The sequence below is a fragment of the Paramormyrops kingsleyae genome, unplaced genomic scaffold (assembly GCF_048594095.1).
Source record: "Paramormyrops kingsleyae isolate MSU_618 unplaced genomic scaffold, PKINGS_0.4 ups243, whole genome shotgun sequence".
NCBI lineage: Eukaryota > Metazoa > Chordata > Actinopteri > Osteoglossiformes > Mormyridae > Paramormyrops > Paramormyrops kingsleyae.
Window position 1 is genome coordinate 1 of NW_027326181.1, and position 14,088 is coordinate 14,088.

The following is a 14,088-nucleotide window of genomic DNA, read 5'->3' on the forward strand; positions in this document are numbered from 1 at the left end:
GAAACAAAAGGGAGGAGAACGTGATAAGCAGTTAAAATAAAGGCAGAGAGACGGGGCAGGATGTGATTCTGTGCCGAGTCCTTACACTGTCCTTACACTGCCGGTGGGATCTATAGGCGTCTAGCACAATGAGCTGTAGACATACCACGTTGGCATGAGAACGGAAATGTCAAATCATTAAAATCAACCCCCTTTTCCAGTCAGCAACAATATGGACTACAAGTTAAAATGAATAAAAACCAGTCAGAAACTTCAAACACGCCACTTTCGAGATATTATAGAAACCTGCTTTAGTTAATCTATTTTTTCCATTTGATCCAAAGTTCATGTACAGTCAAGCGCCACATAATGACATTTCGGTCAACGCGGGAGCGCATATACAACGGTGCTCGCCTAAGATTATACTGTCATGGAGCAGAAAAATTCCTACCACCTAACGACGTTGTAGCCATCGTAACGTCAAAGCGCAACGCATTACTCACGTGTCTGTGAGTAAACAAACCTACTGCGATGCCAGTGGTATACAAAGGCATAGCACATACAAGCACGTACAGTAAATAATACTCAGTAACAATAATAACTATGATAATGGTTTATGTTTTTACGGTACTATCGTTTTTTTGTTAAAGTGTACTCTTTATACGAATACAAAAAATGTTTGCTATAGCTATGGACATAAATCATGGGGGGGCTGCAGTGGGCTAACCATAAGGCAATACGCTTGTGACTCAAAGGTTGCTGGTTCAAATCCCCGGCCAGCAAGGTACCACCCCCAATTAATCACTTCCCCTGCTTTAACCCCCCCCCCCCCCATAATCAAGCCGAAACAACCCCTTAGACTCCGTTAAATGGGTGAAGACCTCAACACAAAGTTACGTCCTTAGCTGTGGCCTAGGTGTATAGTAGGTTACACCATATAGGCATGTGCAACTACACTCTATGGGCCAGTTTCCCAAACAAGGATTAAGCCTAGTCTTGGACTAAATTGCAGTATCAATGGAGATTCACCATTGAAACTCAAAGCTAGTCTAGGCTTAGGCTTAATCCTTGACTGGGAAACTGGCCATATGATGTTCGCACAACGATGCATGGGTGTATTACTCTTTAATGACCCAAAGGTCCCACTAGGTATAGTGACCTAAACAGAGAGCATAAGCCCACCCAGGACAATCTGACAGCTTTCATAACAAGTTTCCAAACAGCACGAAGCTTAAATCGTGCAGCGTGCCGCGGCGCGGCGGGTCAGCGCGCCTTACCTGACAGCTCGCCATCGGCATGCTCTGCAGGGGCTGGCCCCGGCTTGTCCGCCCGCACCCCTCCCAAGAGGCAGAGAATTGCAATCCACAAGGTAATCAGACTGTCGAAATACATTCTGTGCTTCAAGTCGAAAAAAAGAAGATAAAACAGTATTAGCAATTGTTAAAAGGGAATCGGTGGCGCGTGCCTCGGTTTGTGGCTGGAACTCTTCAGGCATCACGCCCAGTCTTTATCTACGCATTAACCTTCTCATTTCACACCAAGATCCTGACCGACTGCAACTGCAATACACAAGTTAACACAAAAGCGAAGCAGTCTACAGCACAATAACTAATACCACAATACGCAGCGCTGCAGTAACGGAGGATCCCTGACATGTTTACTGATCGACTGTGTTATACAGTCGTAATGTAAGGATTTTCCTTCGGGAAGTTTTCTGATTCTGACAAAGAACACGTGTTTAGGGTTTCAGATCTTCCAGAAACACACACGGAGACCATATAATGACATATCGTCATTACGCCACTTAAACCAACGGCCAATACCCGTAGCTTACAGATAACTGGTCTGACGGAGCTGTTGGACAGCTGAAGCGATCTGAACCGACCAGCAAATCCCACCTGAAGGCTCTTCATAACCTAAACCAGCAGGCCTAATTGGGAAAAATATTAATGGAATTTCCAGCGTGGGAATTAATGCAATCATAAATCATAAATAAATAAACTATGATACGGCAGCAGTTCATGCCTCCTGCTCCTGGTTAAAATTGACATTCCTATTACAGATAGAGCAGCATGCAGCAAGAAGCCACACAAAGCTTTCACATATCGCTTTTACTCCCTCCTGTACTGAACTTAAGCGCTAAAAACGACATGAATACTGCCTTCATTCGGTCACTCATGCGCTGCCTAATGCATCTGGAAAAACAAAAGACTATCGGTATGGTACTTACCAGAACGGCCGAATATTACAAACGATCAGTACGAAAACACACATAATGTTAACGTGAATATCCGCAAAAAGCGTGTTTACCTTCTGTATGCCTCCGAAAATGCGCCCTACAGACTCGAATCAATCAAATCAATCAGATGCAGCTTTTCCTTTGGACCCGAATCCCAGGAGAACACTGTCTGTACTCCATCTGTATAAAATGTACGCATAAAATTTTCGGATGCGGAGAATCCCTCGTTTGAAACGGCGAACAGGTCTGTAATTAGCTCAGGTTGTTGCAATAAAATACATATCTATATGATAAAGGCTACTATCCAGACTTCACTGCCGTGTTCGCCAAGCATCTTATTATTATCGTCAATAATAATATCGACATTAATGTCAATATGTATAGCTGCAGAATATTCTCCGTTTCTTCAGCTTGCAGTCCATTTGATAAAGGCCCCTCCCATGCAAATGAGTGGAATTCACTTTTGCCAGCCGAATCTGGGCGCACCGCAGCTCCGCTGTCAGTTCGCGGTGCAGCTGCTCTCCCGAAGCCCCATCGATGATTCCGCACCGGCAAGCGACAGCGGCGAAGCCCGCGTCTGCAGCCGGGAGCGTGGGTCGCTTAAGGTCGTCGCAGTCCACGCCACGCCGTCTACTGGAACGGAGGGTTTTTTCTATGCTGTAGTTTTTTGTCCAAATAAAATAAAAAGCTCAACAAAAGTACAAGTGCGCCATCTTCAGGACTGCAACACTACTACTAATACAGAGAGATATAGCCAACTTATTCTGAGCGGGAAATTCTGACGCCAGCATGTAGAACACGAAGGGTACGATCGCAAAGATAATGCAGACAATCTGCAAAAATAAATGGTCATAGATGGATGGATGAATATGAGTGATGATTATTGCATGCATTTTTTTTATCTAGTTAGTCACTGATTATGTTGGCACCGACTCAAAAGACTATCAGATTAAAGTTTGAAGCAATTTATTGTCATTTGTGCAGTAGCCTACACAATTAAATTTTTATGTTCACTCCAGTTGCTGCAAAACAGAAAAGAAAAACGAAAACAGAAAACAACAGCCAGAGGTGGATAGTTCAGGTCCAGAAAGTAAAAAAATCCTGACCAAGATTTTGTTTCAACCACCTGGTTGAGCATAAAGACTCACTGTCACAGAGTACTCAACTTCTTGGTTGAATCAAAATTTTGGTCTGTATTTTTACCTTCTGGACCTGAAATATACACCTCTGACAATAGCTCAGTAGATTATAAGTAATTAGTATACACATCTACCATACATAATGCCTTATGGCCACTGGGAGAACTGGACTCTCAGTTGCGCTTCTTGGCCAGAGGTGGAAAGTTCAGGTCCAGAAAATACAAATCCAGACCAAAATTTTGCTTCAACCAACCACTTGCGTACTCTGCAAATGTGACTTTTTATACTCAATTGGTTGGTTGAAATAAAATATTGGTCTGGATTTGTACTGAACTTTCCACCTCTGTTCTTAGCACATTGTGGTGGGTTTTACACACGGACATGGACACACACACACACATACATACATATATATATATATATGTGTGTATGTATATATGAACCCCCAGGGCCATTCATGTTCGGTCACCATGCGCTCCCTTTCACGATGCAGACTACAACATCGTAAATTACACCAGCCACACTGCCTTGTAGACTATCCCTGGTACCATGCTGCACATACTGATAGACGTTAGCCTTCTGAAAGGAACAGCCTACACAAGCCTTTCCTGCACAGAGCATACATGTCTATCCAGCCCAATCTGCTACCTAAATGGACTCTCAGATGTGTGTATGATAGCATCACCTCGAGTTCCTCTCCCCTAAGTGGGGACTTGTCTTACACACTCCCCTGGCAATCTATCGCCAGTTCTTCTGTCTTACTGATCTTAAGGTCATTCTTTTCCCACCAACTTTTCCATAAGCCTTCTCTATTACTCTGTATGTACCATACAATGGCGTAATCATAAGAGAAGCTGTTTGTAGATGGCACGTCTGGGGATCCCTCCAGAGAAGCTTAAAGTGACCTAACTGGATAGCAATAGGCCCTCCCATTTCTGACTTGCAGTCTCATTGACATGCAGTTGTACCCGGCCAAAAATGATTTATGTTATATTCATTGTTGCTTACTTCATAAATTAGGTAGGCCTAAAGAGTGTTGCCAGCGCTCACGCATCTGGCGTGACACGCTCTCAGACGCTCACGCAAGAAATCTTAATATATTATTCCATTATAAACCTAAATGTAGCTGCATCAATAGCGTTGGGCTAGTTTGCAAACCCTACATACTATTTAAAACGTAAGAAAACTGCTACGTACATGTAAAATGCGTGTGCATGTGTCTGCAGACGTGTCTCGAATAAAAAAAATCCCTCCGGCCAGCTGACCAACGTTGGCACCCATGATATGAGGCCAGGTTTAATAGGCCTACATGCTGTTCAAATCGCTTTTGGCTGCCTGTAGGCTCACATAAGAATCTCTAGAGCGGTGTCGCTGTAGATTATAAAGATGAGAGAAAGCGAGTGAGCCCGCCTTACTTTGATGTGCTTATGAGGAATCGAAATGGGTTTCATACACAGGCTTGTTTTAAAACGGTTTTTTCACGGATCGCTATAGAATAAAATCTCATGCAGAAAATATCTCGTGACGAGGACACGGCGGCCGGGTTTTGCGGAAAGGTCGGTCAATACCCGACTTTTTAGACATGCACGTCCCTACCGCTATCATGTATCACTGAACTCGCAAATAAACTTCCTCATGCAGCAAAGCCCTTTTTGTGTCAGACTTCCTCTCCGAAAATTGCACTCACTTCCTTAACGGCGTAACCCTCGCTGGCTGGCGGCTGCGAGTCATCCGCAAAGAGTCTATTTGCTCGTGATCCGCAATTCATAAGGATCAGGATTATGTTTGGTGAGTTTCGCTTTATTGCTTCTCCGACTGCTGTCAAAGTGCTCTAGGCGAAAACCCGGCCGTCGGCGGCTTTATGAAAGCCGGCTGCAGGAGCTCACATACGGGATGTTAATGAAGTTTTGGGGGGGGGGTGTCTAAGGTTTTGTCCGTTTCGGATTGTTAATAGTTTAAACAGCTTCTACTTTCTATTTTAGACTGACAGCAGTTAGGGAATATAACTCTTCCGCAAGTTGGCATTATCCATACACGGTGCATCTTTGACTTGGATGGTCTGGGTAATTGTTACTCATGTATAAGTTGTTCTTTGTGGATAATTATAAGCTAGGCTACTTCTTTTAAAATGAAACATAATCTTATTACTATTTTTTACTGCCTAATCTTATATGACATATTTAAAGAAAACCTTTTCTATATCTAACATTTGTGGCATTCTTTAAATATGAATTTCTTCTGTGTCTTTCAATTTTGGTCATATACAACATGGTTTAAGTTAAGAGAAATTCATGTGAATGAGAAGAAGGCTCGTATGTGGTTTCTGAGGTGGACAGTGTCAGGTCACTGGTTTCTGTACTCTCAGTCTGGATCTGTAGTGTCTCGCTGACCTCTTGAGCTGTATCTGATCTATAATGTACCGATGGCCAACTGTGGCCTGTACTACGAAGCGGGGCTACTGATTTGGTATCGGGGCAACTTGTCGGATTTAAGGTACCACAGTTTAAATGGACTTCATATTCGCTCACTTACATTTTGCCCAGACTACCTTAAATCCGACAAGTTACCCCGATAAGCCAGTACGCCCGCTTCATGGTATACAGGCCACAGGATACAAGGGGATGGTGATCATGGCCGAACAGACATAATGAACAGACAGGGTGCAGAGTGGGCTTTATTTTTATATTTTTTTGTCCTTAATCTTGTTTTCATGGGTCCTTTTCCATTTTCCAATCGCGTCAAAGCACATTCCTTTCATTTTTGAATAACTGCCCTCACAAAGTGCAGATTTCTTGCTAGAAGCAGACATGCAACTGAAGTGGAAGAAATTCGGGGTTAGACAATTGCTTTAAGATACTCCAGTGAATGGGGTGTGGTTTTATGACTTTTTCATAACGTATGTCATTATGTATAACTTTTAGAATATAATCAACACACGATACTTAAAAAACAACACAACGAAATGTTCCTGCTTTTGTCTGCGTCTAAATCTTCTCGATTTATAGCACTATTGAGTAACTGCACAGAATGAGTTTGCTGTAAAATAGAGAAGTTTCTTCATGCACAGAACAATTGTCTTATGATCTCATAGCCATCTTCCAAGAGTAACTCTAAGCATCAAAAGTCAAGGCTTTAGATTATAATCCCTTGACGAACAAACCCGAGATTTGACGGAGATCATGCTGCTTGTCAGATGTTGGGCCGCCGTCGGCAGCAGACCCACTTGGAGGTCTGAGAAAAGCTGTAGAAAACAAGGGCTTTCCTGTAGCTGAAACGCCCAAGAAGACAGCCCCTGTCCCAGGGCGGAGCGGTGTGAATTATTTGTAATCTTTTTAGTTGGCGTGTTAAGGTAGACACATACAGACGCTCCCCGGGTTACAATGGAGTTATGTTCCGATAAACCTGTCGTAAGGTGAAAATATGCATTTTAATATGGTACACCTAACCTAACAAACATCATAGCCTAGCCTAGCCTACCTTAAAACATGTTTAGAACACTTACATTAGCCAGCAGTTGGGCAAAATTATTATCAAAAACCTATTTTATAATAAAATGTCAAATATGTCATGTAATTTATTGAATAATGTATTGAAAATTAATCTGTACTTTTTTGTAGTTAGTTAATAAGGGATTCAGATCTTCCGCATACAGTAAGATGAATACTACGAACTACGTAGCTTGAACCTCTATACCACTTAATGGGATTTTAGATGATGGGGTGCCAACCTGAATCCATAATGACTTGCCCTGTCATTAACTGAACCACAGGGTTGCTAAATTTCTTTACTGTCCTCTAACTGGTCTCCACCAAATCCATTCCAATGGTCTCAAAATTAAGTAGTGGCCCATTGAGGTTATATTAGTCTTTTTCTCTTCTGTGTAATATGCAGCTTGTTAAAATGACCTGGAAAATAAAAGCAGAAGGTAAGAAGAGGAAGAAGAAGCTTGTTTCAGGGGACAGATTTCAGTCTTTGGGAACTAAAGGGCTCTTTGCCCTGTGACATCATCCTGTGGCTATGTGGAGAAGGCATCTGCCTGGCCTGGATCACTGGGAGGTCAGCCTTCTGGTGCTTGTGGACCAGGCATCTACTAGACAAGCTCTGAGTGTGTGTTTGTAGATCTGCACTGAGAAGTGCCTAGACCCTCTAGACCAGCCCACCAGTCCCACTGAACCACGCCCCCCCCCAGCCGCCCTCCGCAGAGAACACAGATTGTATGATCTTTGCTTGCCAGAGCCCCACCGAACTCTGCCACAGATGGACGTGTCTCTTTCTCACGTGACATTCCAGTGACTTAGTGAAATGTGTAACTCTTCTTAGGACAGACCATCCTCCATAAGCACCACTAAAGTTTAAGTGCCTCTCACTCAGATGCTTCTCTGGCACTGCACGACATTACCTACATTATTTATCATCTTATTATTTATCATCCATCTCAATATACTTGTATCTAAAGATCCCAGAATTATATAGAAGCCTTTGATATTCTTCGATTTGGATATCGTGGACTATTTTGTTTTCGGCTTTCGTCGACCTCACTTGTAGAAACTTTAACGCTGTGGGCATGATCTGCCGCCATGGTTCTCTGTCAATTTTCGAAATTATTTCGAAGTGGAGCGTAGGCAGACAATCATTTTTAGTCAACACAGGGAAACTGGTGCACTTTTCTGGTTTGTGGCTGACACTCATGTCGCTAAAAAGCACGCTTGATTCGGCGGGAACATTTTTCTTGCGTCAAACCCGGTCGCCGTTCTCCACACCACCCGCCCCCTCAGCTGTGTCAGTCAGAGAATGAAATCGAAATAATTCTGGTACAAAACAAGGTCCCAGTGCAGAGCAATCAAAGTCATGATTCTATTGTTTGAAAATTTCCCCTAAGTGAGGAGATAACATCTTTGGGGAAGGGGGGGGGACGTGAGAGAGCAACGTACGCCAACGTGAAAACGGCAGGTAAGAACATGGCATGAGATCTGTCTGCCAGTGTCACCCAGGACTGGTGGAACCCAGGTCTGGTGACGGCCTTTTCTGAGCTTACATTGTCAGTGTCCCATAGGAGGCCAAGGGCTTCTTTTGTCACTAGGAATATGTCCCCGTTGCCATGGTGAAGTTGGCGGCTGCGTTGTACTGTTGGCATTTGGCTTCCCCCGCCCCGTAGGTACCAGTATACTTTTGGTTCTGGGTATTACGTGCACAGAGCCCGTGCCTCCGTATCTCTGAGGTCGGCAGTAGGCCCGGGCACCACCCAAATTCATCTGAGAAGTATACAAATGCAGACGGAACAGAGAAAAACTGGTTGTTTACCGATATTTGAACTCTGGTGGTTTTTCAGCGTACCTCAGTCTTTGTTTTCACCGCGAAAATGCTTCTGAAAGCGTCTTTCAGTTTTTTGTTTTTTTTTTCCCCTGCTGAGACAGTGCCGCTTCACTCCTCCCGCCTCTTTTGTTCAGGCGTTTTCCTGCCTCTCGCTCCCTTTGTTTTCTTGATTTCCATAAACAAAAAGCAGGTGCTGCCGTGACACTGGGTCCCACTTAATGGAACCGACAGGGCTATTGCCATCACAGCACTGGAAGCAAGCCCGTAACCGAGAGCCTGAGAGCATAAATTTCACTTGGTGGGGGGGATATGTGTTATGCTCATGGGAGTTTTACTTGCACAAAAATGTTTTTAGGGCAGAACGAAACATGATTGGTTCAGAGACATAAACAATCAGACTGCAGAGGAGGTGGGTCCAAGCAGCTAGAGGAGGTGGGACCAACCAATCAGATGTCTTGGATCCACCACCTCTACAATCTGGTTATCTCTCTGAACCAATCATTTTTCATTTTGCCCTCGGAACGGTTTTTTTGTAAGTAAAACTCCCAAAACAGTGGGATTTAAGTGGCTTGAAGCTTTAGTTTGTGCCTTTAGGTTATATGCCTTTCAAAGGCAGGACAGAGGGGGCTTACGTGTGATCCTTGGTTATGAGTGTGACTGTGCAATTGGTCTTTCAGGATGCTGAGGTCCTGAAACCAAAGGTATGCAGAGCATCAAGTGTGTGGTGGTAGGCGACGGCGCGGTGGGCAAGACCTGCCTGCTGATCTCCTACACGACCAACGCCTTCCCCAGGGAGTACATCCCCACCGTGTTCGACAACTACAGCGCGCAGGTGACCGTGGATGGCCGCATGGTCAGCCTCAACCTGTGGGACACGGCGGGCCAGGAGGAGTACGACCGTCTGCGCACGCTCTCCTACCCGCAGACCAACGTCTTTGTCGTCTGCTTCTCCATCGCCAGCCCTCCCTCCTACGAGAATGTGCGTCTCAAGTGGCACCCGGAGGTGACGCACCATTGCTCCGGCGCGCCTGTCCTGCTGGTGGGCACCAAGAGCGACCTGCGCTCCGACCCAGAGGTGCTGCGCAAGCTCAAGGAGCAGAACCAGAGCACCATCACCCAGCAGCAAGGCCAGGCTCTGGCCCGGCAGATCCATGCCATTCGGTACCTGGAGTGCTCTGCCCTCAACCAGGAGGGCATCAAGGAGGTGTTCGCAGAAGCTGTACGGGCCTTCCTCAATCCACAGCCCACTACCTCCAAAAAGCCCTGTGTGCTTCTGTAGGCTGAGGGTGTGGTGGGGGTGGAGAAGGGGGAGGAGCCGGGGCTAGAAAGGGGCGTGGCCTGCGAGAGCCAATGTGCTGAAACTGAGAGACCATTAACAGAAGAAAATGAAAATAATTATATTAAGAATGTAATTAAATTACAAACCATGTTTTAGAGAAAACCCTGCTGTTCTTGATGTTGTGATTGATATCCACTGTAACACAGACCCTCTTTTTTGCATCCTGCTATTCTGGCCTTTTCCAGGTGGCAGGGCCCCCCGCACCAGCACTTGTGGGGCTCTATTGGGCTTCCTCACCCTGCTGTTTCTCACTGCCACTGTGGGTGCTCCGGCTCCGGGCATGACCCTTGGTACCAGTGAACGTAAAGCTATTTGCAGAGCACAAGAACCTCGTCACCCCACAAACACACAAAATGAGAAGCACTCGAAGGTCTCAAAGACCATCTTCCGCTCCCTCTGCCTCACGTCTGAGCTCCCGGCCAAAGATGAGGCCCTATGAGACTTCCCGCTCAACTGCCCGACAGTATAAAAACACAGACGAACACCCCTTGCTGAATGTTTTGCTGACTGGCTAAATCTCGATCTTCATTTTTACCCATTCGTTTTTTCTTAAATATTGAATGTTAAGTTGATCTTTTCTAAGTATGAGCGTGTGAGCTTGTGGATACAGGGTGATGCTCCCAGTGGTGCAGCAGGTGAATGAGGAATTTCAGTCACCCCACCATGGGTCAGATTTGTGATTCTGACAGACTTGCAGCCCCATTTTCTGCAGAAATGTATCCAATTCGGCCTGCTGATACCTTATCGCTCTCTGAGTTCTCATAACTGCCTTTTTTCACATTTGGGGGGGGGAGTAAAACCTTTAATTTTATAAAGAGGCAAATGTAAAAGCTTAATTGATAATTCTGTAGGTCAGCAAGCAAAACATTGTGCTAACAATGCAAAGATTGGGGGTTTGAATTCCAGGCTGCACACAAAAAGTATCAGATAAAATAGAAATGAAACTGAAAGGTGCTTAATCTAAAAAGCAAGTTTAAAGATTCTGTTCTGTGCCACAGTGGCCTTATAGAGATGTGAAAGAAGGACTTCTGATGCCAGTGTGTGAAAAACAGCTGTTATTCTCAATGGTTCTTATAACCTAACTGGTTCCTTTTTAATTCTGTTCATCGTGTCAGTTTCACGAACGTCAAGTTACTACAGTAACCAGAAACCTGAAAAAAAAAAAACATGTAAGGAATTAAGTACGAAATGCAATTTTCAAGGAAGTGATGTTTAAATCTCAAATGAGAAATCATAGGAATGTTTTGTAGTGTACTGTGTGTGACATTGTACTGCTTGCATCGGGAAAATATTTGAATGCAGATTTTACAGCTGGGTGTGGCTGTGTCGCAGTCAATATTTGATGTGTTAGAAATGTAAATGTCGGGTAGCGATGTGGTGAAGTGTGTCTACAGGATGGAAAGTCCTGATGGGGTAAATCCAGGAAGGGTTGCCAGCTGGATGGTTTCTGAATCCGTGGTACAGAGAGAGACTTTTTACGCAGCTTGGAGTTTCGTGACGCGGCAGGAAGTAACCTTCCCGCCATAGACGAACGGCTTCGAACCGCGTCTCCAGACTTCTCCCTTGCACCTTGATGCTGCATCTCCATGACCCCGGGCACACGCAGAAAGGCTGCTCTGCGGCTTTGCCGTCTCCGTTCCACCCCGACTCCTCTGTCTTCGAGCTGCAGAGGTTGCCATGGTGGCAGGCGAGCACGGCGCTGGAAACGCTCGTGCTACGAGGAACCGTAGCACTGCATGCAAACACAGGGGAAAAAAAAAACCCCGTCTATATATGATTAAATAACACTCGTTGTTTTAAGAAGTGCTCATTCTGTCACGAGAAGGCGGTTGCAATAAATGTAATACGTTTTCTACATTTTCTACAATACTTTCTTTCCATCAAATGAGATTAAATGTGTTTGTAGACTGTCGCCAGTTTTTTATCGTCACGGCACAAAGGTCGAGACCCATTGACCCTGCTGACCTGCTCCTTGTAGCTGGCTGGGGTATGCTTTCCCCCCAACAAGATTTTGGGCCCCATGAAGGCATATCAAATTAGGCCCCCCAGTCCAGACCAATACAGATATTTTTCAAATTTTCTAGGTCACTCAGGGGCCCTTGGGATTGTCCTAACTTTCCCTTGCCTTATGGTCATCCTTGCCTACAAGCATCCAGAAATCACGAGAAACGCAACGAATTATACAAGGACATTGTGATGTGGTGTAATGAGGGCCAAACACGGCAGACCGATGTCCATCTTTCATGTTTTTTCTCAGTAACCGTGTCGTCACGCCGATGACTGACCAATCACCTTCCCCGATATCTCTGACCTCAGTTTGTTCTTCTGCTTTGCACGCTTTCACACCATAGCTACGCCAGTGTACCTTCACCACAGTCACTCACCTCGCACAAATCGAGAGTGTGTGCGGTCGAGGCACTTTCATGCGACGAAGCTAATTTTACAGGCACTGTTAAAGTACTGCCGGCTGAAGACCTGGCCTAACCCTACCGTGGGCTAGGGCCAACTCCCCAACTGCGAGCTCGAAGGGGAAATACAGCAGCCCGTTATAAACAAGGACCACAGTGTGTGCCTGTGTTTTGTTTTCCTTTCAGTTATTGTCACCGCTTAGCCGACGACAGACAGAACCGGCATTCGACGGCAAGCTGGCCCCGTGCTTGTCACTGAGAAGAGCTTATCAACTAATCTCAGTAAATATTGATGGAAAGCAGGGATGATAACTACAGTTAACTTATTTAGCAACTACTTTTATGCACAGCAACATACAATTGAAAGGAAGGATGGGGCAATTGGGGGGGGGGGGGGCGTGGTTTAAAGACAGTGCTCAAGAGGTCAGTGGGGAAATCACTCTGGTGACTGAGATTTGAACCAGTAACCTTGCGATCACAAGCACAACACCCTAACCACCTGAGCCACACGCACCATCATCTTAGCGCTTATCTTAGAGAGGCTGGTGGGAAATGGACTGCCGGAACCTGCTGACATTAACGCAAACTGATATGCCGAGCGTGAGGTCAGGAAAGCTGGCAGTATGAGGCGTGCTTTTGGCAGTGGGGATGGCCACAGCGACGGGAGGCTAATGAACGCACTCAAAGTGCAGCGGGATGCTGGACTCGGTCCTCGCTGCATCCTTCCAAGGTAGCCTTTTTGCCATTTCAGGGATTTCCTGTTTGGAGTTTGCCGCAGAGCCCCACCAGGCCACAGGCAGAGGCAGAGACGGCAAATGGGTGGCGGGTGGGAGCAGTTTTATGTTCTGAGATAAATTTGACTTGGGGTTCTTTGTGGCACGAGATCCGGAAGGTGGAGTTCTGAGTCATGTGGTAGCTTGCGTGTAAATAAACCCCCACCCAGGTTCCCTTATGAATTTCACCCCCCTCTCCTCACTGTGGGGGGCGGGGGGGGATAGGACAGACAGCCCCACTAAGTGTCTTGGATGTCCTGGGTGCCGGGGGCTGCTTGTGGAAATGACGATCACATGACGGTCACATCTTAGGTCCCAGAAGCACATCGGGAACAATTGAAAAGCAAATAAAAAAAATTTAAAAATCACTCATTCCATGTGATTCATTTTCCAGAAAATGTTCTTTTGGAGTTTAGGAAATTTTACGAAAGTCAATGACAATGAAACTTGACTTTAGATCACTGGTGGGCTCACCTCAAAAACAACAACAAATGGACGGAGTAAATTCTGCAAATTCGGCGTCCCTGGGCTGGATACTCATGGCCGAACGGCCCGAGTCCAGGAGCAGCAAGCCACTTTGAACGATCGCACGTACGAGCACTTAAAGTTCTCCCATGGCAAATGGTGCTTCCTGCTTGCAGCGCCAGGAAGCGACTCAGAACAAACAAACACCAGAACCTCCCCGCGGCAATTTGCATGGGGGACATTTGGCAGGGAAATGTGGAGAGGCAGGCGATGGGAGAGGGGGCCCAGGGAGATCATTTGACAGTAAAATGAAAGGACCATTGGGGCAGGCGTAATGTCTGACGTGCGGTGTGTCGTTCCCCCCCATTTGATAGAGCCATTCTGAGCTGCATTCAAATGATTTCACTTAGGTTTGGCCCAAACCACCCACACA

The 14,088-nt window shown here is 45.6% G+C and overlaps 1 protein-coding gene across 1 annotated transcript; it reads left to right on the forward strand.

The window, feature by feature from the left end:
• Nucleotides 1–4,696: 4,696 nt before the first annotated feature.
• Nucleotides 4,697–11,921, forward strand: LOC140587446 (rho-related GTP-binding protein RhoG-like). The gene is made up of 2 exons (XM_072708711.1): nucleotides 4,697–5,145; nucleotides 9,348–11,921. Exon 2 carries the CDS (start codon nucleotides 9,374–9,376, stop codon nucleotides 9,947–9,949), a length of 576 nt encoding a protein of 191 aa, XP_072564812.1. The 5' UTR covers nucleotides 4,697–5,145; nucleotides 9,348–9,373; the 3' UTR covers nucleotides 9,950–11,921.
• The last annotated feature ends 2,167 nt before the right edge of the window (nucleotides 11,922–14,088 follow it).